The sequence below is a fragment of the Notothenia coriiceps genome, unplaced genomic scaffold (genome assembly GCF_000735185.1).
Source record: "Notothenia coriiceps isolate Sejong01 unplaced genomic scaffold, NC01 NC01_scaffold00004875, whole genome shotgun sequence".
Classification (NCBI taxonomy): domain Eukaryota; kingdom Metazoa; phylum Chordata; class Actinopteri; order Perciformes; family Nototheniidae; genus Notothenia; species Notothenia coriiceps.
The window spans coordinates 156,913-183,688 of record NW_011337576.1 but is presented as its reverse complement, the minus strand read 5'-3'; the positions used below and the strand labels follow the sequence as shown (position 1 = coordinate 183,688).

At 43.1% G+C, this 26,776-nt stretch overlaps 3 protein-coding genes across 5 annotated transcripts in view; all 3 read right to left on the bottom strand.

Annotated features, from left to right (window-relative positions):
- ash1l (ash1 (absent, small, or homeotic)-like (Drosophila)) overlaps window positions 1–15,741 on the bottom strand; it is a 31,530-nt gene extending 15,789 nt beyond the window's left edge. For 2 of the 3 annotated variants that reach the window (XM_010767892.1, XM_010767894.1), the window contains exons 1-10: window positions 15,516–15,741; window positions 14,499–14,595; window positions 10,887–11,689; window positions 5,363–9,731; window positions 2,788–3,457; window positions 2,228–2,401; window positions 2,025–2,119; window positions 577–650; window positions 377–422; window positions 42–150 (exon numbers count right to left, since the gene is read on the bottom strand). In XM_010767892.1, the coding sequence (XP_010766194.1) occupies window positions 42–150; window positions 377–422; window positions 577–650; window positions 2,025–2,119; window positions 2,228–2,401; window positions 2,788–3,457; window positions 5,363–9,731; window positions 10,887–11,495 (6,146 nt within the window). In that variant the 5' untranslated portion in view covers window positions 11,496–11,689; window positions 14,499–14,595; window positions 15,516–15,741. The remainder of the gene's footprint in view (window positions 1–41; window positions 151–376; window positions 423–576; window positions 651–2,024; window positions 2,120–2,227; window positions 2,402–2,787; window positions 3,458–5,362; window positions 9,732–10,886; window positions 11,690–14,498; window positions 14,596–15,515) is intronic. The other variant, XM_010767893.1, reaches the window with a different exon arrangement.
- Window positions 15,742–17,266: 1,525 nt separating this feature from the next.
- Window positions 17,267–22,734, bottom strand: rnf115b (ring finger protein 115b). Its single transcript, XM_010767891.1, has 10 exons — window positions 22,646–22,734; window positions 22,349–22,529; window positions 21,410–21,468; window positions 21,179–21,236; window positions 20,876–21,087; window positions 20,316–20,384; window positions 20,121–20,199; window positions 19,779–19,872; window positions 18,775–18,890; window positions 17,267–18,588 (listed from the first exon to the last, which is right to left on the bottom strand). Exons 2-10 carry the CDS (start codon window positions 22,424–22,426, stop codon window positions 18,466–18,468), a joined length of 888 nt encoding a protein of 295 aa, XP_010766193.1. The 5' UTR covers window positions 22,427–22,529; window positions 22,646–22,734; the 3' UTR covers window positions 17,267–18,465.
- A 674-nt stretch (window positions 22,735–23,408) lies between these two features.
- The window catches only part of LOC104942650 (secretory carrier-associated membrane protein 3-like), a 4,473-nt gene continuing 1,105 nt past the window's right edge, over window positions 23,409–26,776 (bottom strand). Inside the window, exons 2-5 of the mRNA XM_010767899.1 lie at window positions 25,640–25,928; window positions 25,112–25,213; window positions 24,900–25,017; window positions 23,409–24,252 (exon numbers count right to left, since the gene is read on the bottom strand). Coding sequence (XP_010766201.1) covers window positions 24,103–24,252; window positions 24,900–25,017; window positions 25,112–25,213; window positions 25,640–25,928 — 659 coding nt within the window. The 3' untranslated portion in view covers window positions 23,409–24,102. The remainder of the gene's footprint in view (window positions 24,253–24,899; window positions 25,018–25,111; window positions 25,214–25,639; window positions 25,929–26,776) is intronic.

Genomic DNA, 26,776 nt, shown 5'->3' with positions numbered 1-26,776 from the left:
CACTCTCCAACACATATTGACTTTCTTCATCAAATACTTACCTATTCAGACAATCATCCAGGCAGGCTTTATCATTAATGTTCTCACGCGGCTTACAGTTGCATGTTGTTGTTTCATAACCAGAGAGAGGCTTCACATCCACATAGACATCTGTGACATAAATGGGGGATTATCATTATACATTTACAGCTATTGAAACTCTCAGGTTAATTAATATTAACATTTTATGCAAGAAAACAATGCATATAATGGATAACACTGACCACAAAAGTGAAAGTAACAAACTCAATAAAACAAAGAAATGCAAGCACATAAATCAATTAAGGTTAAAAAAATACATTCCGTCCGAATCACTGGATAAACTCTGGTTACTCACTTGATCTGATCTTTTTATAAAGGGGGACATCCGGCCTTTTGTAAAGCTGAAATAGAAAAACAAAGAGGGTTCAGAGACAGAAACCAACATGTAGGTGGGCCCTCACTGGGCCTGTACATTTTGAAACTACTTATCAGTAATTGACTGCGAGCATGGGAAACCCCTAAAAACACCAAACATGACACGATGTGATTTATCACCTGATCGTGTTTCCACAGCCATAAGATGTCGTAAGGCAACTGGAAATCAATGCGCTTCTGTCTCAGGTACTTCCCTGAAAAAACAAAGCAGGGCAAATTTTAGAGGAAGAAATAAACTTGAAACATAAAAGAAAAGGGAAGCAATGATTGACCAAACAAACAAGGGGTGTAAACAATTCTTAAAGTCCATAGTTTGGTTCAGACTCAAATGTTGGCATCACCGTTCTTTTTTAGGGAGTTTCTGGGTTTAATAATATCCACTACAAGAACATTTCAAAAACACTTTAGTAGATTATCTTTATAAATTAAATTATCTAAATGAACCACAAAAGATGCGTTTTCGGTCTCTGCTTGAAACCGTTACACCCCTAACAGCTAAGCGAATCACATTTATAATCAAAACCGGTATGAAAATGAGACTCTTGATGAAACATTTGGGGATTTTCACCTATCATAGCTGTAAATACAGGCGTGTGCTGACTGTAAAGGCGAGGGTCCTGTTCCTAGAAGCAGGTTGACTGAGTAATCTGTATAGTTTCGATTAGTAAGTCCAGAAGCCCTTGGTGACTAAAGTAGAAAGAGCTGTTAGGGCTTTTAGTCAGCAAAACACTTAAGTTATCAAACATCATGAAGAGCCAATGTTTTACCTCTGCTCATAGAAACAAAACTGATGAATAGAGGAGGCACAGTTAGGAAGTCTCCCCGTGGTAAAGTAGGTCTAACGATATGGCAAAAGATCTAATATCTCAATAGCAATATACTGTACATCTTGGTATATAACGCTTTCTGGCAATTCAATAAATACACAGCAGCACTACAAACATCCCCACATTCAAATAAATGGAGAGAATTTAATTGGAAAAATCTAAATTGTTTCTTTATTACTCCTAAGATAAAAAGCAAATAAACATTCTGGAGGCAATGTGGCCAAACAGATGCAAATCATGCATCAGTCTTTTGGATTAGCCCCAAAATAAGCCATTCTGGAAAAGAGTGGATTCAGTATTAAATGAGGTTTTAGGATATTTAAACTCCAATAAGTGTTCCATTGAGTTATATTGTGTTCCAAGGGCAATATAACTGAAGTGGTTTTGAAGTAGGGTAATGACTTGGTCAAAATCCTACTCACAGCTGGCAGGAAGGCCATTACAAGAAACGGGCCTGATGCAGAACCAGCCAGACATAGACAATGTTAGGTAGTGTATAAAAAATATATAGGATAGAGGACTTGTGGAGATAAATGAACAGAAATTGAATTGAAAATGGATTAGGTAAAGCACCGCATAAGGTAATTGACATTAACGCAAATGATTGTTTAAAAGGTTTTAATATAAAGTAAAATACTAAAGTTATTTAAAAAGCAACATGACTGACACAATCAAGCTTTTAAAAGGCACCAGAAAATAAAATATCTTTGATTTGTCAGGTATATTAAAAAACAGACTCACCAACATGTATTGGAGGCGGAAACAATCCATAGTCATGTTCTCCAGGTATGTATTCCAGCTTCTCTTTCTTTAGCTGCAGGAGCTGACTCCGGGGGCTGCATGGTTTGGAACAGAAATGTTAAAAAAAAGTTTGACTTAAGTTAAACTGGTGCATTGACATGTAAAATAAACATCAGAAGATTTAGGATTTCTTAGAAACTCACTCTTCGGACTTGTACACATCCGAGTAAAGTCCCGCCTTCTGAAACTTCTTCTTTGGAGGTCTGGCTGGTCTCTTCTCCCGTTGGGTGATAATGGGTGCGGGCGGAGCTTGTTCCTCTGGGACGGGCGCTGGGGGTTCTGGGGAGCAGTGGCCATCTGGCTTGCTTTCCGTTGAGCTAAAATGGAACCATGACAAGGTTTCAAGTGGCGACTGGATTTCATATATGTTGCCTTTCGTACAATCAGTGTAAATCTGTGTCAGTACTAGGTAGGGCTGCTCAATTAATCGTATTTTAAATCGCAATTACGATTTTGGCTTGCAACGATTATGAAAACAACATAATCGAAATAAAATGATTATTGATTTTTTTAATTTCTTTTTTGGGTTTTTGCAGTTCAAAAACATACTGTTCACATTATTTATTTCAATAAATGGATGTTTTAAAAGTAAATGGATAATTGTGTTTAACAATCGTGATATCAATTATTGACCCAAATAATCGAGATTATGATTTTTGCCATAATCGAGCAGCCCTAGTACTAGGATTGAAAACCTGCATACCCACGAAATTGCTGGAGTTCTTCCTGAGTAAGCCAGCTTCTTCCTGTCCCAGCTTTGGACCTCGCCGCCAGATTGCCCAGGTTCTCCTCTCTATCTGGCAACCGCTCCTCAGGCTCTTCTACCTCCCCGTCCTCCTCTTCTTCCTCGTCTTCCTCATCCTCTCCTCCGTCCCACTGAGTCTTCTTCTGACTTTTCCTGCACTGGCCCTGGACTACTGATTCAATAGCCTCTGTCACAGTGTCCTCCTCCCACGCTCGCCCCCCCACGGGCCGCTCTGCCCCTCTGTCCCTTTGCCGGGTCGGATTCAACTCGACCACCGGTTGGGGGGATGGCGGCGGGGATGGTAAGGGGTATTTCCTAGGACGTCCGGGGCCCCTCTTCTTCACCACGTTGTTTCCTGTACGAGCTTGTCTCTGCAGCTTCTTGGCACGCAGGATTTTGTTGACGTGGTGGAGGCTGTGTTTGGATGGCTGTGCTCGATAGGAGTGGTGGGGCAGGGTGGCATCCAGACTAAAGTCCTGAGAGGGGGAGAGGCAGGAGGAGGAGGAGGCGGAGCTGTGCGAGTGAAAAAGTGAAGGTTGGTGATGGTGCTGCTGCCGGTGGTGCATGGATCCTTCGGGCCCTTCAGGGGGCGAGAGGGCAATGCCTCTTGACTGGATACCTGATGACCCTAGTCAAAGAAAAAGAGAAGATAATCACTGCACATGTATTGTGAATAATGTGTAACGCAGAAAGACATGAAAATGCCTTGGCCTGTAATCACGATTGGTTATCATGCAGGTTGAATATTAAAAGCAGTAACACTAATAACGAAACAGCGTTTTATTATTATTGAAATTTCAAAAACATTTGGATGGAAACCTCACACCTGCTCTTTAATGCTGCAACTTATCCTCTTACAGTCCTTTTATCCCCCTTGCTCTCACTCTCAACTAATACTCCTCAGTCAGCGTGCATCTATCTACCTCCATCATCTCCTCTAACACCGTCCCATGGCCTACTCTCCCATTCCAGTCTGCGACCGCTGGTTGACCCTAAATCCTGAGCTCTAATCCAGGATTACCCTGGCGTGGTTTGAACCTCACCATTCAGCCTCGCTGGGTACTTTACAGCGAGGAAAGAGACAATATAAAATGTTCATGTTATGGCTTTCTTTGCAAATTAATTGAAATTGCTATATAATCCTTATGACCATCAACATATGCATTAAACTATTAAAATGGCACTAAAACATAGTGAAATAACTTTTTGTTTATAACTTTCTTTTTGCTTTTCAGATACAACTAAACATAAGGTCCCCTTACATCATTAAAAATACATAAATTAAACAAACAAATAAATAAAAAGTTATAAAAAATGTGCCTGTGTCTTTCATACAAGATCATTTCAGATTGTTTTGTAATGAGGCTCTATTTTTCCCTTCTCTACCAAGATAGCAGGCAAGATGGCTTTTTCAAGTTACTTGTGAGAATATTGATAGTTCGATACAATCAACCAGCTTTTATTGCAATCTGCAGTAAAATCCTTAATGGTCCCATCCCTCCTAAACGGATCTTGCTTACTAACATGCACATAAACACGAACACCCACTCTACAAATGCTTACACACAGCAGTATTTGCCAGGGGACACACTGATAAAGACTATTGGTGAGGCCCTGTGTCTTAAATCTGCAACATTAGCTCAGCCCAGGTGCTGGGTGTACTAAAGTACAGGACCAGGCCTTACATTATGGGCTTTTGATGAATACATGATAAATATAGCATGTTAACAAAACACTCCACCCCTTTTGCTCTGGCTGGAATGCTATATCAATTGTGGCCAACTGCGGCCATCCACACTCACAGAGGAGCCAGTTTAAGTCATTACGCATGCTTTTTTTGTTGCCAAGCCTGTAACCACTAGTAAGAGCTACCAAATGTCAGACAGTGTATGCACAGGGGATGTCGAGAGAGCTTTTCTCTTACTGTAATAACTGGCCCAATCCACTTAGTATTTTCTTTGTACAGATGGGAGGGCTGTAGATCCAGAGCAGATCATTATCTAGTGCCGTTTGATCTAACCACGGCTGAAGTTTGGTTGGTTCCAACTGTAACCACTACGCAACTCCTCAGTAGTATGATGGATTTAAGGAAGATACACATGCTTCACTGAGCTGAGATCAAGCAAGATCTGAATGTCCGCTTGCTGTGCCATATGGCAATGTCTAATGGCTCATCCGACTTCAGCCGCAGGATTCTTGATACAACTGCATGCACAGAACTAGTTTTGGAAAACAAATTTGGTGCAAAATTGACTCCAATAACCCTAAACAATGGCAAATGTAATTTGCCGTGAGCAAAAGCGTATGACTTCTATAGGATGCAATGCACCCCATACTGGAATATTCAAGAACAAATGAAAGCAAATAGCTCCATGCTGCTTTTCTTAGTGCATCTTATACAGCCTTTTCTTAATTCAAAATTAACAATGCAGATGCTGCTGTTACTTATAATATTTAATTCCATCATGAAATGTCGTAATGTAGGCAGCACATTAATAAAGATACAACTGAATTCAGTACAAATTAGACTTACCCAAGTCTCTCCTTTCTGCTGACGTCGAGCAGTCCTTCCTTATCGGTCGGTCCACGCGTGAGAAGCTTGAGCTCTCTGTGACTGCCTCAGTCTTTCTGCACTTGCCCCCCTTCAGTGTAGTGCGGTTGAGAGCAGAGGCAAAAAGATTAGTAAGGTTTGGAGTATCATGGGATCCAGGCTCTAAATCCACTGCTGGGCTGAGAGGCTCCTCATCCTCACTGTCTGAGCAGCCTGCGGGGTCTTCAGGCTGTCCTTCTGAGAAGGGACCCTGGCCAGGTGACACTTGACTTCGTGAAAGCTTAGAGTAGTCTGCCTTAGAGCTGCCCCCCATCCTGAACCAGGACTCTACTGGATGGTGACCTTTTGAGGTGCTACCCAGTGCGAGCCTTGAGGGGCCGAGGCAGGACATGGAGCTCTCTTTGCGCTTGTACCTTTCTGCAGATGAGGATGAGGAAGAAGAAGGGGAGTTGGCAGATGTAGAAGCAGCTTGCTTGCTGGCACTGGTGCTGGCTGTGTCCCGTCCAAAGCGGCATCGTTGTAAAGACTCCGCCATTCCTAAACTGCCAACTCGCTCTGCTTTCCCTGATGCTCCGCTGTCAGAAATCCCTGCACTAGCCCGGCTCCCTGATCCTCCTCTCGCTGCCTCCTCTCTGTCCTCTTCCGCACAGCGCTCTCTGTGCTTGTGTCTGTGTTTGTGTTTGTGGTGCCAGTTGAAGGAAAGCTCAGAGGACATGGGTGGGTACAGGACAGGGGACCTTCCTCCTCCCAGGTACTCCTGCCTAAGCAGCTTGTGTTTTTTCTTGTGAAATTTAGAGGGGTTAAGTAGGAGATGTGAAGGGTGGTGATGATGCATGTAAGATGTGGGGGGAGGAGGGGGGAAAGAGGGTGAGTGGTGAGAGTGGTGGGAGGGGGCTGTGTGCTGTGACTGGTGGTGTGGGTGTGGATACAGAGCACTAGCTGGAGGAAAGCCTCTGTAATAGCCCAAACCCAGAGGCCCAGAGGAGTAGGGAACGCTGTAGGAGGGGTGGTAGAAGCCCCCGCTGGAGAGTGGGAATCCAAGCCCAGGTAAAAAGGGAACATCAGACATGGACTCCCTCATTTTGGGAGGCCGCCCCCTTTTCTTCTTCATGTCTGGTTTACGAACATAGTGCAATGGGTCGCAATGAGAGTATGCAGGATGGGAGTAAAAGCTGCCGAAGTTAACCCTGAAGATTGTAGGCAGGATGTCCCTGTGAACATAATGATGAGGTGGCGGGCCGCCTGTGCCTCCTAACCCACCAGGCCTGCTCCCCACTCCTGGACCTCTACTTGTTCCTGCTGCCATGCCTATTCCACTGCCGAGCCGGTGTCCTGTGGTACGGTGTGCTATCCGTATTTCACTAATTCTCACAACAATCTCATCCAGCTCAGCAAGAAAGTCTGGGTCGTGCCGCCGGGAGCGCAGCTGCAAGTACTTCTTCTTGCGTTTCCTTTTCTGTCTCTTTAGCTTATCGTAGCCGGGGCACCGTGGGCTGCGGCGTTTGCACTTGTGCTTATGTTTCTCCTTGTGTCCTATTAAGGAGGAGGCTGGAGCTGCTGGGTGAGGTCTCCTGGGATCGGGTGATGTCCCCACCCCGTGTGGTGATGGAGAGGGTGAGGGACTGTCCAAAAGCACAGCGGAGTGTCGCCGCCTGCCTCTGGAATTAAGGCCCACCCCTGGACCCACAGCTGAACCGATGACCCCCGGCATTAATAACTTACTGCCCATCCCGTGTGGCATCCCAATACCACCCAAGCCACCTGCTTTCTCACCCCGGTCAGAGGTGCTGTTATTGTCCGTTCCTATACCACTGTCACTGGGCACGGTCTCCTCACTATGTGACTCACTGACTGGTGACGGAGTGGCTTCTTTTAGTTCAGTGAGGGGGGCAGGGGAGGTAGGATGGAGCGGCCTGGGAGGGGAAAGCTTAGGATAATGGTAGTGCTGCCTGTAATGGTTGTGGTGGTGGTGATGGTATCCCCGGTAAGATGCCTTTTTCTGTGAAGCTACTGTGGACATAGATGATGTGGAGCCCAACCCTGGGTTGCGTGGATTAGGGGCCGAAAAGGTTGGGGGAGGGAAGGAGAATGTGTTGTGGCTATGATGGGAGTTAGAATAGTGAGAGTGACTGGCAAAGTGCACAGAACCAGGCTCCACAAAGCTGGCATCGCTGATGGGACTGTGGCCCCCACTAGACTGTGAGAGGGAGGGGGAGGGGAAGACTTGTGAATGATGGTGATGGAGAGGGGAAGTGGTGTTCGGGGATAAGAAGGGTTCTGGTGGTGGTGTTGAAGCTGTGGCGTTATACCCCGATTTTGGCTTACGGCCTCTCCTCTTACCCATGTATATTGTACCCTTTTTACTGACATTAATTTGTGGCCCTAGTTTCCCCCCAAAAGAAGCAGCAAGGGAGGACAATGATTGGGTTGTAGCTTCCACAGAACCAGCAACCGTACTGGGTTTAGGCGAGTCTTCTGGTCTTGGGCCTAACAAGATTTGACTGAGAATACGTTTCCGTTTCATACTTTTCATTTTATTGATCTTGCCTATAATAGTTTTCATGATTAGCTGCCCATTTCCTTTGCTCCGGAACCGTTTTTCTCCAATTTCCCCGGCCTCTGGAGCCAACGTTGGAGGCTGACCCTCCTGGGGTAAGGTAGGGGGAAGGCGCTTTGGGCGTCCACGTTTTCTGGGCATAGGTTTAGGGGGGTTAAGGTCCACCTCTGGGTGAAGCACAGGGGGATCCTGCTCTTCTTTGGACTTCAGTAAAGATGAAAAGACCTTGGAGGGGGCAAGCTTGTTAGGAAGGCAACCACGGGCCGGAGCGTCAAGCCTTGGCATTTTGGACTTCGGCCTTCCTCTTTTCTTTGCCAGTGGTGCAAAGAGCTGTGACCCTTGACTTTGTGGCACAGGATTTGGTTTGATCTTATTTGGGTTCGGAGGCCTGCCCACGGGTCTCTTAACTGGCGGTAACGGCATTTCCAAGCTTAAAGATAAAGGCAAGTCGGTTTGGCTCTCTTCAAAGGGACTGTCGTGGCCTGCTATTCCTTCATGCATCCCACCCATTAAACGGCCCCAGCGGGGTTTCCTTCCCCTGCGTTTTTTAAGGGGTTTGTGGTCCTGCTCCGCTGAAGAGTCTATGGATGAATCTGGGGAATCATCTCTCAGAGGTGTTAGTGGGCTTTCATCACCATCTGGCTCTGGTGAAGAAGACGCCCTATGTCTTACAGCCTCAGGGGGGCTAATAGTCCGACCGGGTCGGCTACTATCCCGATTGGGACTGCGCTTACTTGGACTAGAGCTCTTCTCAACTCTCAGTGACTGATTACTAGGCCCCCTGTCCTTCCCTTCTGGCTTTCCTGTTCCTGTTGCAGGAGGGCAGTTGGTTAAGTCTCTGGGGCTGTCACTGTCCTGTTCTCTCTCACTGGCACTGCTTTCCTCTGCCAAGGCAGGACTCTCTCGTGCATGGTGTCCTTGTGAAGGAACAGGGGAGCCCAGGTGACTCACTGCACTCAACGTCCTTTGCTCAGCTGAAGTGCTGGAAGAGGATGAAATGGGACAAGCTGGCGAAGACGTGTTATGGGGTTGGCCGTGAGCCGGGCGTGACTGTGACTTAGAAATGCTACTGTTGATGTTGTCGTTGTTGCTGTCCGTTGACATAGCCAACAGACGGTTATTCCCATACGCGAGTGCTGGACTGTTGCTGCGACTACTGCTGTTGCTGATGCTGTTACCGCTGCTGCTACTAGCTTTCCCAGCCCCTTCTGTCTCGTCTGTCCTCAAAGGTGTCAGGGAGGGTGAATTGTCCATACCATTGTCTTTGTTCCTAGAACCATAGGGCCGACCAGGTGGCCGTGACACAGGAGGTGGTGGGGAAAGATGTAACATTCTTGAATATGTGTTCCTATTGGCCATAGCCCTGTCTCGTTGCTTCGCTGTCGGGGCCATAAAGCCTGAGCTGGGAAGAGGAGCAGCGGGGTCAATCTTTGTGGGTTTAGCTGGCTTAGGGGTCTTTGATGGTGGGCAAGTTGCTATGAGTTGAGCTAACTTCTCAGTGACTGTGGGGGCTCCCCAATTTGGAACACCCTTTTCCTTGTCTCTCTGATTTTCAGTGCTGAAGTTGTATTGAGGAGGTTTGACAGCTTCAAAGCTGGGTTCTTTTGATGCAGGTAGTGATGGAGAAGGTGAAGATGTCCGGGGGTTGGGTTGGGGGATTGGTGTTTTCTTCCCAGAGGGATGAGTTTTGCTGTCCGATGGAGGGCGGTGAAGGTTAAGGGGTCTCTCAGATGTGGTGGTGGCTGCTTTTGTGTCTGGCTTTGTGTCAGACTTGCCATCAGTCTTTGGTGAACCCTGCACAAAAACAAAGAAGAGACGACAAGTTATAAAATAACTAGAACAAATAGAACAAATAGTAGGTAACTGGGAAGAAATGTTTAATAATGACATTTTTTTAAATGGACTGTATTGATGTACGTATATCGTTTTTTTATCGAAACACTTGAACACATTTTTAAGTCATATGCTGATACCCAAAAACAAATTTGAGGTGCCATAAATTGAAGGCTGCTATAGTGAACTGCTATTACCGAACCTAACACATCTGACCTTTACCTAGGAGTACAATTTATTAATCAGAAATAGATTTCTATAGTATTGCAATTCATTGATAAGATTTTCTGTCTGCAGCTCCCTGGGCATGCCCAGGGGGGAAGTTATAGACTCAACTCAATAACACTTATCAGGGTCAGATTGGGGACAGAGCTGGACAGACAGAGAGGGGGTCATGCAGGGGAGGGGGGGGAGGGTATGGCCGTGCAGAGACACAGACGGAGGGACAGTGGGGGCAGTGGCATGATAAATAGGGACAGGCCAACAGAGAAAACAAAGAAAACTAAAGAATAATTTATGCTCCACTCTGTGCACCAACATGGTGATTACTACGGTAAACTTTTTGTGGACCACTGACCTAATCAAGACTGACTTATAACACTTCTAGGAAGTAAGGTAAATGTACAAATGATAACTATACTACATTGTATTGGTACTAGTCACCAAGTATCTGACGTTCTTTCACTGAAATAATAAAACATGTTTTATTTTACATAGCCAGCAGGAGGACTTTTATTTTTATTTTGTATTTTGTTTAAGAGTTCTTTTTTTTATTTAACAGTTTCTGAAATGCTGCAAATCTTTTTTGTTCAAGTTGCGTTGTTTAAAATACCACTTCATTAGTTTAAAAATGTTTTCTTTCAGTTATGTTGAACTATGTATACTGTAACAGTTCAGTGGTCAGGTGCAGTACATGCAACATTAATGAGTTTGTCTGCCTGACAATCCAATTTTGCAGCAATAACTAAATTGAAGACAGATGTTGAAAAAGTTTATCTCAAATTTGCAATACAAGTTATCTCAATACTGAGCGTTACGGTAAAAAGTAATTACACAAGAAGCCTCTGGTGATAACTGGTGATAACTACGTATAATGACCATGTTCTCCCGCCTTACCCTTTTTGTCGGAGCGCTCCCATTCACTTGGGAGGCAGACAGGGTGGTAGTGCTGGTGGGGGGAGGAGCAGGAGGTGGTGGCGTGGGAACTTTAGCAGAGGGGGTTGAAGAAGAAGAGGAGGCTGGTTTGTTGGCACTTGGACTCTTTTCCTTATCTTTTCCCCTGCCACTTGAAGGACTCTGGTTCTGAACGCCTGCCCCATCACCAGTAGCGGCTGCACGGTTTCCACGAGCACCGCCTCCTCCGCGGCCCGTGTGCCTCACAGTGGCCTTGAATGCTGGTCGGCACACATAGTTCTCCAGGATCTTAGGGGGCTTCTTCATGCGTTTTGCTTGAAGGCCAATCTTAAGTTTGACATTGCCCTCGGACAGGCTGCTCTCTTTGATGGAGAAATGGGACTGGTCACCCCCGGCGCCTCCTGGCCCACTTGCTCCTGCCCCTCCAGGACCAGGAGCGGCGGTGACAGCTCCCTCCTTCTCCCTGTCTCTCTTCTTCTCATCCTCCTCTTCATTCTTTCCACCCCCTCCCTCCTTTTCTCGCTCCACCGAGGAAACACCTGAGAGAAGAGGGGGTGGCGTTGTAGTTCCCATCTGATTTTTCGGATCCATCACAACTTTACAGGGTGTGCAGGTTAACTAGGGAGGGGATGTTGTGGATACCAGGTAGAGTTTTTGTTGGGGGTTGGGATAAGGGGTTAAGGGGGAAAGGGGGGAGGGGATAACGTTGAAGGTGAAGCTCTCCTTCTTCTGAAGTGGCTTTTCTCCCTTCCTCGGCTGTCCAGCCCTCTTTCTCCGTCCTTCGACTGTCAGAGTAAACACAGGTATAGCAGAGAGAGAGAGAGAAGAAAAGGGAGGATGAAAAAAAAAAATCACATTAATCATCGGCACAACAACACAAGACATCAACCACACATTGACAGCTTTAAACCGTGCCCGGCAACCGAGAAGTATAAAATGTCTTATAATGAATGATATTGGAAACGTAGACAGAGGGCAAACTGTTTTATCATCTATTTGGTTAGAGGGTGTCCTTCATCCTGTCTGGGTCAGTTTTTACGAAGTGTACGTCCTCAGCGCCTCAGCCTGTGACCTATTTACAAAGCTGAAGCTTTCCTACCTGAAATATTTAACTTTAGGCTCAAGGACCGAATTGTCCACAAAGCCCTTAATGTCCAAAGTCAATAGTTTATTCCACAGTGATGCCACATCCTTACGAGGTGTTACAGGATAAGATGCCAACTGAGCAATCCCTTAAAGTCCCTCATTAGTTGGAGTGAACTGGGTGCCTGTGATGGTGGCAAAGTGCTCATACCCAATGTTAGCACAGCAGCAGCAGAGAGAAGCTTGTTCCTTAATTGTGCTCCATGGAGGACAGTCCGATTCAATGAAGTTGTCTCCAGCTCCCCGTGGCCACTGAGTGATTTAATGCGGATTCGCCCCCAAGCAGGTGCTTTCTCCGGGTGAAGTCATTTGGAGGCAATTCAGAACTGTGACCTCAGCACATTGAGCCCTCTGGGACTAGACAGAGGATCCGGCCGCCTTTCCCAGCCCTCGCCAGCAGCAACTGAGAGTGAGTGATAGAGCGTCAATGTGCCGGCGGTTTCTCTGCGCCCTACATTAGTGGAGAGCACTAAAGGAGCCACTTAATGGAGCCAAAGGAAAGTCATACAAGTCGACACATCACTAAAGTGTCAGACCAGAAGACAAAAAAAACTGCCCTACAAAGAGTCTTAGACAATGTTTGTTTTAGATGATGATAGTGGAAAACAGTAGTTGGACCACACAGTTAACACAGTTAACTCTACCAGATTTTTGGAGACTGGCCTGTATTTCCCCCCCACGCCCTCTTTTCTGTGTTTACTTCAATTACTCACTCCATTTCGCCTCAAAACTGTGCAGACTCCCCCTCACTACACATACCACACTCAGATCACACCTCCCTCTTTTCTCTAACACTCCATCAATCTCTGTGTCCTTTCACAGTTTTCTTTATGCTTTTCGGTCCTCTTCCTTCTTTATTTTGCAAACTTGAAAGCAGTAGTAGCAGCGCACAAACTAACAAAGTCACTGTGCTCTTTCTTTAATAAAAAACACATTTCACTCACCAACCCCCCTAACTCTGTTCCCGGTGTCTTTCTCCAACAGAAAGACAAATGCTCTCCTCTCTCTCCTTTTATACTAAGCGCTTGCAGTGATACTAGCTGCTTCCGCTGCCTGACAGCAGCTATGCCAAAAATAAGCCACTGTAGTACCTTACTCTATAAGAGGCTACTGACACAAGTCTAGAGAATAGTCGCCCGGGGGAGTAAAAACATTCCTCTCACCTCTAACAAGCCAAACCAGATATATTTACTGGCAGTTGTTCTCCTGTAAATGACAGTGGGCTGAACCGTTTTCTAATTTGAGATTGATAAGCCGTAACACTGAAGCATATCATTATCATGTTTGGGCGGTATAGTATTTAAGTAGAAGTTAATACTACACTGCAGGCATATCAACTTTATAGTCATACCGAAAAACACCCGAATGACAGAACTACTGGTTTTAAAGACAGAAATCAGTCATGCCTGTATGTTGTCTGCTTTACCTTCACAGCAATAACCAGAAGTTTAAGTAAAACGACTGGCATATAAAACAAAAGTCAGAAATTAAAATGAAAAACAGGAGAATCAATAATCAATATCAGGCCCTCAACCTTAAGAAATAGCAGAGCAGGCAGGAACGTAGTAAACAACTTCCCGCGCCCCCTCGCATTTCTTTCCTCCCCTTACTCCCTCCCTCCTTTCACTCCCTCCCTCACTTTTGCACACGTTGTTCATAACTGCTGATTTCCCTTTGGCCATGGCAATAGTATCCAACACCACCCACCCCCCACATCATCAACATGAGGACTGGCGTCTGCCCTCAGAGCTCCGTGTCATATCCAGGGCTTTTACTCCATCTGTATAAAACCGATACAGATCCATGATCAGGGGGGAAAACAGCCACATTTCTTAACTAGTAACATTAGTTTATATCCTAACAGCGGATGTGCTCTAACATAAATCCATCACACCGTGGCTTTAAACGAAAGATGTGTAAACCTCGAATATTGCAGTAGAGGATGCAATAAATCGGACCGGAGTGACAGGTGTCAATCAGAGCAACACCCTGCAAGTTGGATGAAGTTCCTTCAGTTATTTAGTCCTTACGAATACTCTACATAACATTGTAATTAATTAGACTTTCCCTCATGTTGCGCAGAAAACGTGGCTGTCCTGAGGAGGGCTGCACAAGCCAAATCTGCTTTCGGTTTCCTGTACAGTCAACACTCGCGAATGTGCGACCGCATCCCCCTTAATGTACTCATATTCACTCAGCACATCCATTCCCGTTTAGTCATACGCATAATTACTGTCAATCGAAAGGAAATCCGGCCTCAGAGACTCTGCAAGCCGTTAAGGTGACACTGCAATGCATGCAGTTGGGAATTAATTAACTTGTGCTTAAACATTAAAATCGGATGAAGGGAATGTTAACTCTAACAGTGAGCAATCTGATTCTTAAACCATTATATCAACAGTAAACTATAAATCAGCATGTCTATTCATATGCCAGATGATTTTCACTCACCTTTGTAATTGTCCGGAAACGGTGTTCACATTATTTGGCTCTGTGTCCTCCCTTCGCGTGTATCAACGTGGGGGCCACATATTTTATCTTCCAAGAGCTGAATTGCCAAAAACCAAAACATGAAAAACGTCAGATTTGAGCTATGATCAATGCAATATATCTAATGCAAGCACCATGAGCTAAAGCTAACCTGAGGAGAGTATTTTGTCCCAAGTATTCAAGCTAGAAAAACACAGCACGTTTTGTCTTTTTAAACGTGCCAAATAGGTTATAACAAGATAATAATCTTGAACACAGCCACAAATCAAATCAGAAATCAAAGCACAGAGCGGTTGGCCACAAACAAAAAAGAGATATTGTTAACCTTGCCACCTCCAAAACCCAAAGTTGCGATGTGTTAAACTGAGTGTCACCATGTAAAGCATCCCCCCAACATATTAATTTCCATGATATTAAAGATAATAGCAGACAGGGCGGTGACGTAATGAGGATATCGTGGTTACTCGGCGCTAATTATAACCCGTACATTGTGCAAGGTTTGTGTTTATTTTGTAACAAGCTAGTAGCTACAATCCGTCCAATAATAGACAGTCTGTGCACTGGCAGCGGCTAACTAGCCATCTATCAGCAGCCTGTTTGAAGACGATTTAGGCATATTCCGCCCAGCACAGCTTTAATTTACACTGTGTGTAAACTGCAAATCAGTAGCAAACGCCTACAGCATTCAAGCAATTAGTGTATAGCGAGTGAATATGACACAGCCCCGGACAAGTGATGCACATAATCTCTCATCTCCGTCACATTCTCGTAGGCACTCGTGTTACTACATCCCAGCTACGACGGCTAACGATGCACTAGCATGTCAGCTAAGACAGAAAAACCTCAAGACGTGTATTCAAACACAAACGCACACTTAAATCGATAGAAAACCACACGTAAAAAATGCGGGGAGTTAAATTCCAGTGATTAGAAAATAATAGATGCAGCGCAGTGTAGGTTATTAAAAAAAACACTAACTGTCAACAAAATGGCGGCTTGCGTTGAATCAACAGAGAACCGAAATGGATCTTCTATTCCTTCGTCCTCGTTGTTAAAATCCTTGTTCCTTACAGCGACTGGTATCCGTTATAAACTCCCGAGATGCTCCAAAATCCTGTCCGACACACCGTTAGCTGGGCCTGGATGTGTCAGCACGGGCCTCTCTCGTTAATCGGGCCTCCATGTCTACTCAGCCCGTATCGCTACTGTGTCAGTACAACACGGGCATTCTCAGTCCCGGAGAGGAGGGAGGGAGGGAGTCAGGGAGGAGGAGGACGGGCGGAGGGGAGGAGAAGAGAGCAAATGTCGGTCGTCGTTCGCGGTTGCTGCGGTCCCTGGTCATTGACAAAAAATGTCTGTTTTTATGATTAGTTCACTTTTTTGTTGGTTGCACGGAGCGCTGTGTTTTGGCCCAATTGCTGGAATGCAACAGTCAACTGTCAAAGTGGCGGCGCCGAATGTCAATATAATGTTGTATGTAGTACATACAGACAGGAGGGAGCACTTCAGCCTATAAATAAATCAGCTCCAGAAGGATGTTAGTTGTTCTGTTCTGTCGGGCTGAAATTATCAATCAACTAATCGATCAGGTTATATAATATGTTATAGGCCTACATATCGTTGTATGTGTAGGCTAAATGTTTCAATTTGTGGTTTTGGGATATGTGCATTTCCCATTTTTTTTCTTATTTATAAACAAGCTTTAATCATTAATAAGTCACAAAATAGAAACAATTATAACTGAAAATGATCAATAGTTTTCGTGCGGTGGTTTTTTCAGACTTATTGATAAGATTATGAAATGTGAGAATGTGGTAAAAAAAAAGAAGAAGAAAAGAAATGCCCATGACAATTGACCAACGACTTCAACTTTTAAACTTTTGTTTAGTTGACTGTCAAAAAGTAAAATGTATTATCATACAAATCAAAGAAAACTACCAAATCCAGAGCTGTGTTCATAATTTAGCTTATTTAAATGACTTTATTAATCATCCAAATTGGTCAGTACACAGATATAAGTCTGTATTATGGCTATGACTTGTTGATAAAGCTGATTTAAGAGAACACAGTATCATACTGTGTATTAGGTCAGGGCTGTTGAAACCCTAGGATTCTATATAGTTACAGACAATAGTTATTTACAGGGCAAAAAGCTGCCAGTCAGTAACCGTGTTGGTTTTTAGTTCAGAGGACGAGGACCATAAAAGTATGAACAGACCACTTTAAGGCAGGTGTGTATTTCTGTGGGATGAGTGACATTTTTGAATTTTCTACATTCAATTTAAACAGTTCTGCAAATATGTTTCCGTTCCAGAAAACATAAGAAAGAATAATTAAACTTTATGAAGGAGCTGGTATCTGTTTCACTATAGTTGATTGTGGTTTATTGTGCATGGTTCTTGGTTCTACTTTTTATTTCCTCATGTTACTGTAAGTTAATTGAAGTAATTCTGATTGTCAGACCATCTATTTCTATTGTTTATTTATGTTTTGAGTAAAAAGGCAGGCAAAAAAAATATTACATATTTTCCCTGCTACATTTAAGTAATTGAATGTGTTAAAAGAGTTGTGTTTTGATTGTAAAATACCTTTATTTTATTGTGCACTCTCAAGAGTGGACAACGTGAAAAAAAAGAAAGTGCAGGGGGTGGAAATCACAGAATTCTATAGAAATATGAATATAGAAAGTAGATCAACACTGAATCAAAATGGGTGGAAAAATAAAATAACCTGCATAATTTAAGCAAGAACTCATCCAAAGGGCCTTGATGAAAAAGTGTCACTTGATAACTATTTTCATAATTTTGACATCTGGCAGCTCAGCTGTGTTTAGTTCATTATTTAAAAGTAATTCATAAAACCACAACTCTAATGGTGCACATCTCTAATGATGAAAAATTCCGAGGCAGATACTGTATGTTGTCCACTCTTGACAGTGCACAATAAATTAAAAGTATTTTACAATCAAAACAATTACAATTCAATACAATACAATTCTTTTAACACATTCAATTACTTAAAAGTAACAGGGAAATACTTAATCTTTTTTTTGCCTGCCTTTTTATTCAAAACATAAATAAACAATAGAAATAGATGGTCTGAAAATCAGGAAACTGCACTGCTTGGGACAGGAAGCCTTCCCCTCACTTCAGGACATTTACACCACCAGGGTCAACAGGAGAGCACACAACATCATCAGGGACATACACACCCCCAGCACAGACTCTTTACTCTCCTGCCATCAGGCAGGTGCTACAGGAGTCTGAAATCCAGGACCACGAGACTGACAAACAGTTTCTACCCACAAGGCCATCAGGCTGATCGAAGCCAATTCTAACCCCCGCCCCCCCCCACAAAAACACACACACACTGATTGCACTGTGAGTGCTACACAGACACACTGACACTCACCATTTGCACTACCTTAACAATGCATAGTGCACTTGTTGTCTGCCGTGCAGTGAACCATGTGCAATACAACTATTTATATACTATTTAAATATATTTTAAACTGCTGCTACGTATGTGCCTATTGTTTTTTTCTAAGTATTTATTTATTTTTATATTCCTGTATTTTACTTGCGTAGGGTGAACTAGCAAAGTAAGATTTTCATTGTATGGTGTAACTGTGTATTTACTGTGCATATGACAATAAATATCTTGAATCTTGAGCCAGTGTAGAGAAGGACACATCATCTCCACACCTGCACACTGCACGTATCGTTTGTGTGAAGTCCAAAAAAATGTGAAGTAGAAAACATCAAATCCCTTAGCAGAGATGATTGAAGTGAAAGTGGAAGCTACAAGTAATGACTGTGTTGCATTTGATTTTTTAATTTAAAGGCAGTCGGTTTGCTGGGAAAGGTCTCAGTTGAAAATAGGTCTCTTGAAAACATCAAATGAAGTAAATATTAGCTTGGCCCATTTCTCAGATGGCCTGCTTCTCTTGTTGCTCCGTCCTGATGGAGCGTGCTTCTGGGGGTTCTGATGTGGGGGGGAGGCTGTTGTCGACACCGTCAAGGCTTTTTCTGCACACTGGGCAGGTATCATGCTGTGAGAGGGAGAGGAAAGAACATATAAGCAAAAGTCAGACCAGAGAAATCCTTTGGTAACAAAAATGCTTCTGTGTTGTCATCCCAGCACTGAAGTCAGGATGTGTGACACACTCTTAAAACCTCCATGGCAAATCTAACCAGGCTTCAAACCCCCACTGACCACATCCACTCATCGCCCTTACCAGCTCGAGCCAAGGCACTATACATTCACTGTGGAAGAAATGGAGGCAGGGAAGCTTCCTGACAGACTCCCCTGATGTATACTCCTCCCTACAAACTGGACACTCCAGTCTGCAGTCTGGGAGAAAAAAACAGAAACAGAATGTATGAGAGTGTGCAAGAAAAACAGAAACACATAGAGAGTAGAAACAAAAAACCCAGTCAATGTTTTTGGGATGCTTCATAACTACTCAAATGTGCAAGACAGGCCTGTATTTGCTATAATTTTTAATTGTAATTTCTCTGTAACAACGTTTGATGATGTTTGAATACATATTTAGAAGCTCAAACAGTTCTACAAAAACACACAAATTAGCACAACACAACATGAAAAAGTGCCGGACTATATAAAACTTGATTACGCTCTACCTGCCATATTTATATTACTTTTCTTTATATTTCTGTTTCTTTTTTCATTTAAATGTACTTCCAACTTGATTATTTGAATAAGTGAAGCTATATTATTAATATAATTTAGTCTAATTGAGCATCCAGGACAGTAAAACATTGTTAACATTATTAACTAGGAATGGGAAGAGATAAAGAAAAAAGATGAAGGAAACAAAGGATAGGAGGTAAGGAAATGGAAGGAGGATGGAAGGAAAGGAAAGAAATGAAAAGATAGAGGAAGTAAGAAGAGTTGGGAAGAGGAAACAAATGGTGGGAGGAAAGAAGTAGAGGTGGGAAGGACAAATAGAAGGGTCGGGAAAAGAAGTGAAGGAAATGAGAGACAGGAGGGGGCAAAGAGGCAATTGACAAGATGGACAAGAGAGGACAGATTAGAGGGGAAACAAGCGAAGGAAAGATATCAAGGGAAATTAATTATATGAGGAAACAAAGGTAAGGCAAGAAGAGATAGGGGAAGAAAGGAGGAGAAAATTAGATAGAAAAACAGATGAGAGGAATGAGGGAAAAAATATATGAGAAGGAAAGAGAGGTGTGCAGTATGCCGTGCTAGGTTTGCTACCTGTCTGTTCTTGAGAGATGCAAACTGTCGGCAGTGATGAGATCATCTCCTTTTCTGCAGGGGGCGGACCTGTGCTCTCCAACTGTCCCAACAACTAGGTGAGTGGGAGAAGAAACAAAGAGAATGGATATATACGAGGAGACATGAGGGGCAGAGAGGGGAAACAGAGTCCACACAAATGAGTCGGATAAAAAAAAGAACAATTTGTATCTTGATGGTTACAGAATTTGAGGGGTTTGTGTTTCATGTTAAAAGGTTAATGGAGAGGGAAGGAGTAAAAGAAGGGAACCATGCTTGAACTGAACAAAAACCTTAGAAATCCCTTCCCCTAATATGACTGACCTCTGTTATGACAGCGTCAAGACCTCCTTGACCCCACGCATAATCTCCAGGGTTTGAGTGCAACTGTAGCATACTAGATCTAAAGAGACAAGCATAAGGAGATCAAGAGAGAAGGGGGAGGGAGAGAGGTTATCACACAATGTTAGAGAAAATCCAAATTAAATGATGTGAATCGAAAATGTTAAAAGCATTTACAGGGCAGCTGGTGCAGCACCGGGGTTTCCGTTGTTGGAAAAAAGGCCGGTCAAGAACTGTTGCACAATCCTTGAAAGGGCACAAACAGAAAGCAGATGTTTGCTTTGGGTTGCTTTCACAACACATATTTTATTCAGCTTCAATTCACGCCACGCCTTTATGATTTACCCAGGATGCATGCAGCTGTTCTCCTCGGTCTAATGTTATAGATAAAGTATTGGAGCCTATTAAAGTGTTTGATCACTTTTTGAAGCGAAGCAATTATATGAGGATCTGTACACAATGAAAAACTGTCTGGAAATTGTATAAAACCTTCAGGTGCTCTGATTTATTTGTTAACACAGAGGATTGACAATAAAGTTGACTTTGACTTTGATTTTAATAAAAAATGTCTGAATGAATAGATGTGCCAAACCACAGTGACATTCTACATCTCACCTTTTATGTAATCAAGACATCAAAAGGGAGAAATAACTGTCAAACGTAAAAGCATACTTGAAGATTTTTAAAAAGTCAGAGTTCAGCACATGGTGTTTTTTCTGTATACCGTGTCCACACACCCTTCCACTGCTGGCCTTTGGTCTGGCCTGGGCGACCTCTCCTCTTCAGATGGGGAGGGAGACTCTGGTTCTGCGGCCTCAGCAGCGATTGGCATCACTGGGGAGGGACAGCTCTGACCCGACGATACCTGCTCGCTGTCATCTGGGTCCGACTCTGAGGAGGGCGGATTGGACAGCAGAGCAGACCGCTCCATGAACAGCAGCTGCCATAACTTGGAGGAACAGAGCCAAGAAATGTGTCACACAAAGCCTTAGAGAAAGAGGAGTGTCCATGCTAAGTAAGTGAAATATGTGAGGACATACCTCTGAAAACAACGAGTTTGAGTCTTCACTGGACACTGGTGAACTGTTCTGCAGGAGACTAAACAGCAAAATAATAATACATTTTAAAATCAGTGATGCAAAAATGACTGGCACTGGCACTAACTACAGTGACCATCATGCATTTTAATACTTGGTAACATGATTCAAAACCTTTTTATCAAGCAGTCAACTTTAAGAACAGTGAATGTATACATCAAGACCGAGCTGTACCTGGAGTCTTCTGACACCTCCTCAATGAAGTCAGAGTCACATCTGGGACAGACAAAATCCTCGAAGAGAAAATATGTATACAAGTAAATGTTGACACTCACATTTATGTATCAACATATCATATAATTCCAAGTCATTATGATTGACCATACTTTGTTGTATCGGGCATAGCCCTAATAGGCACATTGTTATTGCAAAGTCCTTGTATTCATGATCCTGGCTTGGGACCTGTCACATATAATCTCTTTTACCCTATGCCAAAAAGTATCATTAATTTATAGCATACAAATTCATGTGCATAGGGGTCACCATAAACTTTTGGCTATTTAGGCATATAAACACAAACACACGTGCGTAATTGTGCCATCTATGCAACACATGCACTCAATGGAGATTTCCTCCGACTTAATAAATTAAATAAATCTCCAACTAAGTCAGTTCAAGTAAAGTTGTGTTTCTCAGACGGGTTTTAGTGAGACAAAAGGGGACAAAACAAACCGGGTGCAGGGGTTAAAGGCACCACCTATTTGCGGCTCTGTGGTATGTAACAGTAAGGGGAAAGCGCTCCTGGTGCATGTGGAAACTCCCACACAGCCCCTCCTACCTCTCTCTCGCAGTTGACAGAAGACAACTGGACACAGAGAGTTGCCAACAGTGGTGCTGCTAAATATGGCAACGTGAATCACCAGATTTCAATCCCTCTCTCTCTAATGTAAGATCCTGGCGCATGCTTTACACACATAAACAACCACCAACAGGCTGTCATGTGTGTACTTTTGTTATTCCAATCATACAAATTGTGATGGGAACACATATATTAGTAAACTGAACAAGTCTAAAAGAGAAAGAGCTTTTAAAATGCTAATCCGTCCCTCGATGGCCGCGTGAATGATCCGCACCAGAAACCTTGGAATAAAGACACTCTTCAAAGTGACTCACCGGGAGTTTGGGCTTTGTTTCACTTTTACAGCAGTGACAGAAAAAACGGTGTTGTGGTGTCTCCGCAGCCTCCGCCATCTTCACGATAACGCGAGGTGCCTGACGTCGGTGTGGAAGCCCATAAAAGTCCCACACTCACGGCTGTCCGACGGGTCACTGAGGGTCCCCGTCAGAAGGAAGGCTGCAGATGGCACATTAATATCTTTACCGAGCAGCCAGCACACATTGTCATGTTTATCAAAGAAATATTTGCAAAAGATAAAAATATTCATCTGTGGTTTAGTAAATCGGGCTTACCTTTCTCCTGCAACGATGCCTAAACAAGCCAAGAGCTTTAAGAGCAACAAGTTGTTGTATCACGGGTGTAGTTTCCTTAAAGTGTGTTGGGTGTCGCCAGAGAATAACACATGGTGTAGTTGAATGCGTGTTCTCTTCTTAAAAACAACAAATGGGTTAAACCTTTTTTAATTTAACTGACTTTTACTGCTACTACTAACAAGCAGTCTCCTAGCAACGCAAATTCAGTGACAACATGTCAGTTAAGGTGTGAGCTAACATGCTAAACTTGCTTAAAAAGGTCTGTTTGACCGATTGAAAACATAAATACAATATCAAAAAGCCTGTGACCAAAGATTTTCATCGTCGTAGCTATGTACGTATGAGTACTACAGTACTAATAATAAAAGCCTTGAACCTTGAAGTTTATTAGGGTCAAGCATAAGGAGGGGAATGAGAGTAGGAAAAGCATCACTTGTTATTTCAGAATAATGTCAACATGTCGAGAATAAAGGGAAAATGTTGTTGAAAAGTCGAACTCTGTGACAGGCATACAAAAAATATGTTGCTATATATTTTGAGAAAAAAATATCAACATTTGGAATGTTTATGTGCGAACATTAGCCTACAACTTCGATCTCCAAATGCAAAATAAATTAAATGTCTTGCTATTCTGGTTTATTTCCCTTATGCCTGACCCCAATAGGCGTACTGGCATATAATCCTGTTTATAACGTATAATGTAAATGTAAATTAGATAAGGCAATAATAACTTAGGGTAGTGTATGTTATGAGTAAGCATGACAATATATTTTTATTAAAACCAAGACAGTAACATGTAATAATAATCGTAAAACCACAAGCAGCACCAACAGAACAGTGACAGATATTTTTTAAACCAAAACAACACAAGTTCATAATCTTTCCAGTATGACAGGATTTGGCAAACAGGTAAATAGGCATTCTTATTTGGAATAATAACAAAACATGTTAATTTACACATAAGCAACAGGGAAATTAGTTGTTAGAATGGCATTATATCAGGGGTCAGCTCCAACCCAAACATGGCTCCTTGTAAACACAATGTACATCCAGTTCATTTAAAATGGCAACTATCCAGGCTTACACTGTCCTACATGGCACACAGCTGGTCCTTCCATAAAAAAGCATGTTCCCTGCATTAACGTTTCATAGAGCTTCAGCCTTTATTTTTTTTCACATTTCGTATCATCTTTCCGTTCCAACAATCAACACAACACATTTGTTGACTCCTAGTTTGGCAATGTAGCTAACTTGTCCTGTACACCCTTTGAACTTAGAGAACCCCACCTGTCTCATGCATGAGCCCTGAAGTCCAGATGCTCAGGGGTAATTATACAGACCAATTCTAATAACCTGTGGGGAAATAAATACCAAAGAGATCTGTATCGAGCTGAGAGGGCTCTCCTTCTCACCCTCCCAGCCCCTCTCGTGCCTCTCTATCGAGGTGCGTTGAAGGCCCCCTGGGCAGCGCTGGTTGCAGCTGTGGTGGCGGCCTGGCGTACCGCCTGATTGGACATGACTCCGGTGGCGAACTCGGCTTGGGCCTTCTGGAAGCTGGCATCGGTCTGCCTGTACTGACTGTGGATCTAAAGAGGGGAAGAGCAATAGCACGCTGACACCCGATACATGAAGCAATTCATCCTCATATCATGCACATTGCGAGGCGGAAAATGATCCGCAGAACCTGATATGGAGGCTATTCTTCAGACTGTTTGTTATCTGCTGACTGCTGCATGACAGGTGGACCACCTGGGTACAATGGGTGCAAGTATTTCCACGAGAGATATATAGTGCAAATTGTCTAACAGTAGTTTGTAGCCTGATGAAAGCATTTATTATTTAAGTATTTTTTTACCTAGACCTACTTGTCCTTCCGCTTATTAATTTGTAGTAATTTACATTAATAAATATATTATAATTGTGCTGCATTTATGTTTAAAAAATATGGATTTCAAATGTTGCATTTATCAAATCTAATTTCCATATTTTTCCCTAGAATTTACCACACAGAATGAGTGCTCAATAAAACATTTCGCAAGGTTTTTAAATTGTAAGCTTTTGCATGTAATTGATAAGTAGTGAGCATACGACAGGATAAATAAGACTTGTATTATATTAAACGAGTTGTGTGTGAGTTTTCAAATCTGTACTTAGTGTCAAAAGTAAAACCTACATTTGTGTCACTAGCCGTTTATTTTCACTGCATGTAAAATGTGTTATATTCCGTTATCACCTTCTGCAGCATGACGACCCCCATGGCGGTTTGGGCAGTGAAGCAGACGGCATTGAGCATCATGATCGCACCAACGGGGACACTGGTCTTTAGAGCAGCCAGGCTCACGATCCATCCGCTGAGGAGAAGAGACAGTGAGACAGAGTAATGAACAGAGGACAGAAACTGAAAGGAGCCATGTGTCTGTACAACACAGAAATGCTTAAGTATACCTGAAACCCCATCCAGGGATACCAATAGTCATGATGACGTTGGTGACCACTTGGGCGAAGAAAATAAAGAAGAAGACGAAGAAATTGAAGGAGCTGTCACTCCTAGAGGACAAAAGTCACAGAAAGAGAAGTGAAACATAGAGCTTGTTTTAATATTTTAAAAGGATTTTCACACAAAAATAAGGGTCCTATCTGTGATGCAACAAAGAATATTTGTTTCTTAACTGAACAAAAATTAAAGTGATTCCATTAGAATGAAGTGCCATTTTAAATGAATTTCAAATACTTTGGTCAGGGTAATCACAAGACATTGTTGTTTTATGAGGTATTACAGTTGATATTCCTGGGTTTTGAACTGACAACACAAGACATTCGAAAACATTACCTAGGATTTTGTGAAACTTGGATTCACATTTTTTATTTTATTATAATTTTACAGACCGAATTATCAATTAAAAAAAAAAATCTGCGTTGGGCTAGCTTGTTTTTTATTTTGTTGGGCTTTTTCATGTGGATGGTGGTACAAACCTGAATGCTTTGTACATGGGTCTGTACCAACAGACGAAGGAGCATGGGGTGAATAGGAGGGCCCAAAGGATGGCTAGTCCCAGGCCAACTCCCCCCGAGGGGTCCACACAGAACATGGCTAGGGAGGAGACCAGGTTGAAGAGCAGTGTGCACGTGCCGACTGGACCATGAAGAAAAAAGCAGAAAAATGAGACAGAAGGATAAATGAGAATAGCTGAATGAACGGGGGGGATCTCTTTGTTGCTTCGTGACAGCGCTGTGGACTTCAAAGAACACAAATCCAACACACCTCAGCTCCCTTTGAAGAAAGAGCCAACCTGTCAGGACATTGGCTGATGCAAATTATGACATAATGTATTACTTTTCTTTGCCTGCTGCTGGGTTTAGAATTGGCTGTTTCAGTTTTCCTTTGGTCCAGGCTCAAGATTTATGTTCAACATTAGTTTTTATGCTCGGCCACTTCCTATCGTATTCGGTCACTTTCTGCCTCAACCCTCTCACTCTCTGTTTTCCATTTTAAATATCAGTATTAATGTTCATTTTAAAATATGTTCTTGTTTGCAAAAGCACACACATCCAGATAATACAAGTCCTCAATCTGGCAGTGAAGTGTCAGATTTCTTGAACAAACATTCCCGCTCCGACCTCAGACAGCGCAGGAGGAGTCACACAGGCTTGAGTCGGTTCTAGCTTTTTCTGAAGTGATTCTCTCATTTATAAAATCACCCCCTTCAACTGATGCATCTTCACACTTCAGATGAGTATGGCAAAATTAATGAACTTCACCTGTTGATTATCTTGCTTAATATGTGATAATATGCATACATGTCTGGAGCAGGGTTTCCGTTAGCCGGTAATTATCGTTTTTTAGATGGTAAAATGTATTAAAAAACGGTAAATTCAAAACCTGCCGGTTAAAATGTCCGGTAATAATTAGGGATGCTCCGATCGATTGCCGCTGATCATTATCGGCCGATATTCACTCTTAATAGTTTGATTGGTACTCTCTCCCGCCAAGCCGAAGTCCCCACTAGTGACATCTACGACCACACAGAGGCAGTCTGAGTCGCCAGACTAGCTAGGAGAGAGAGAACAGGCCACATACGGTAGTAGCTAGTCTAGGTCCGAGAGGACTAG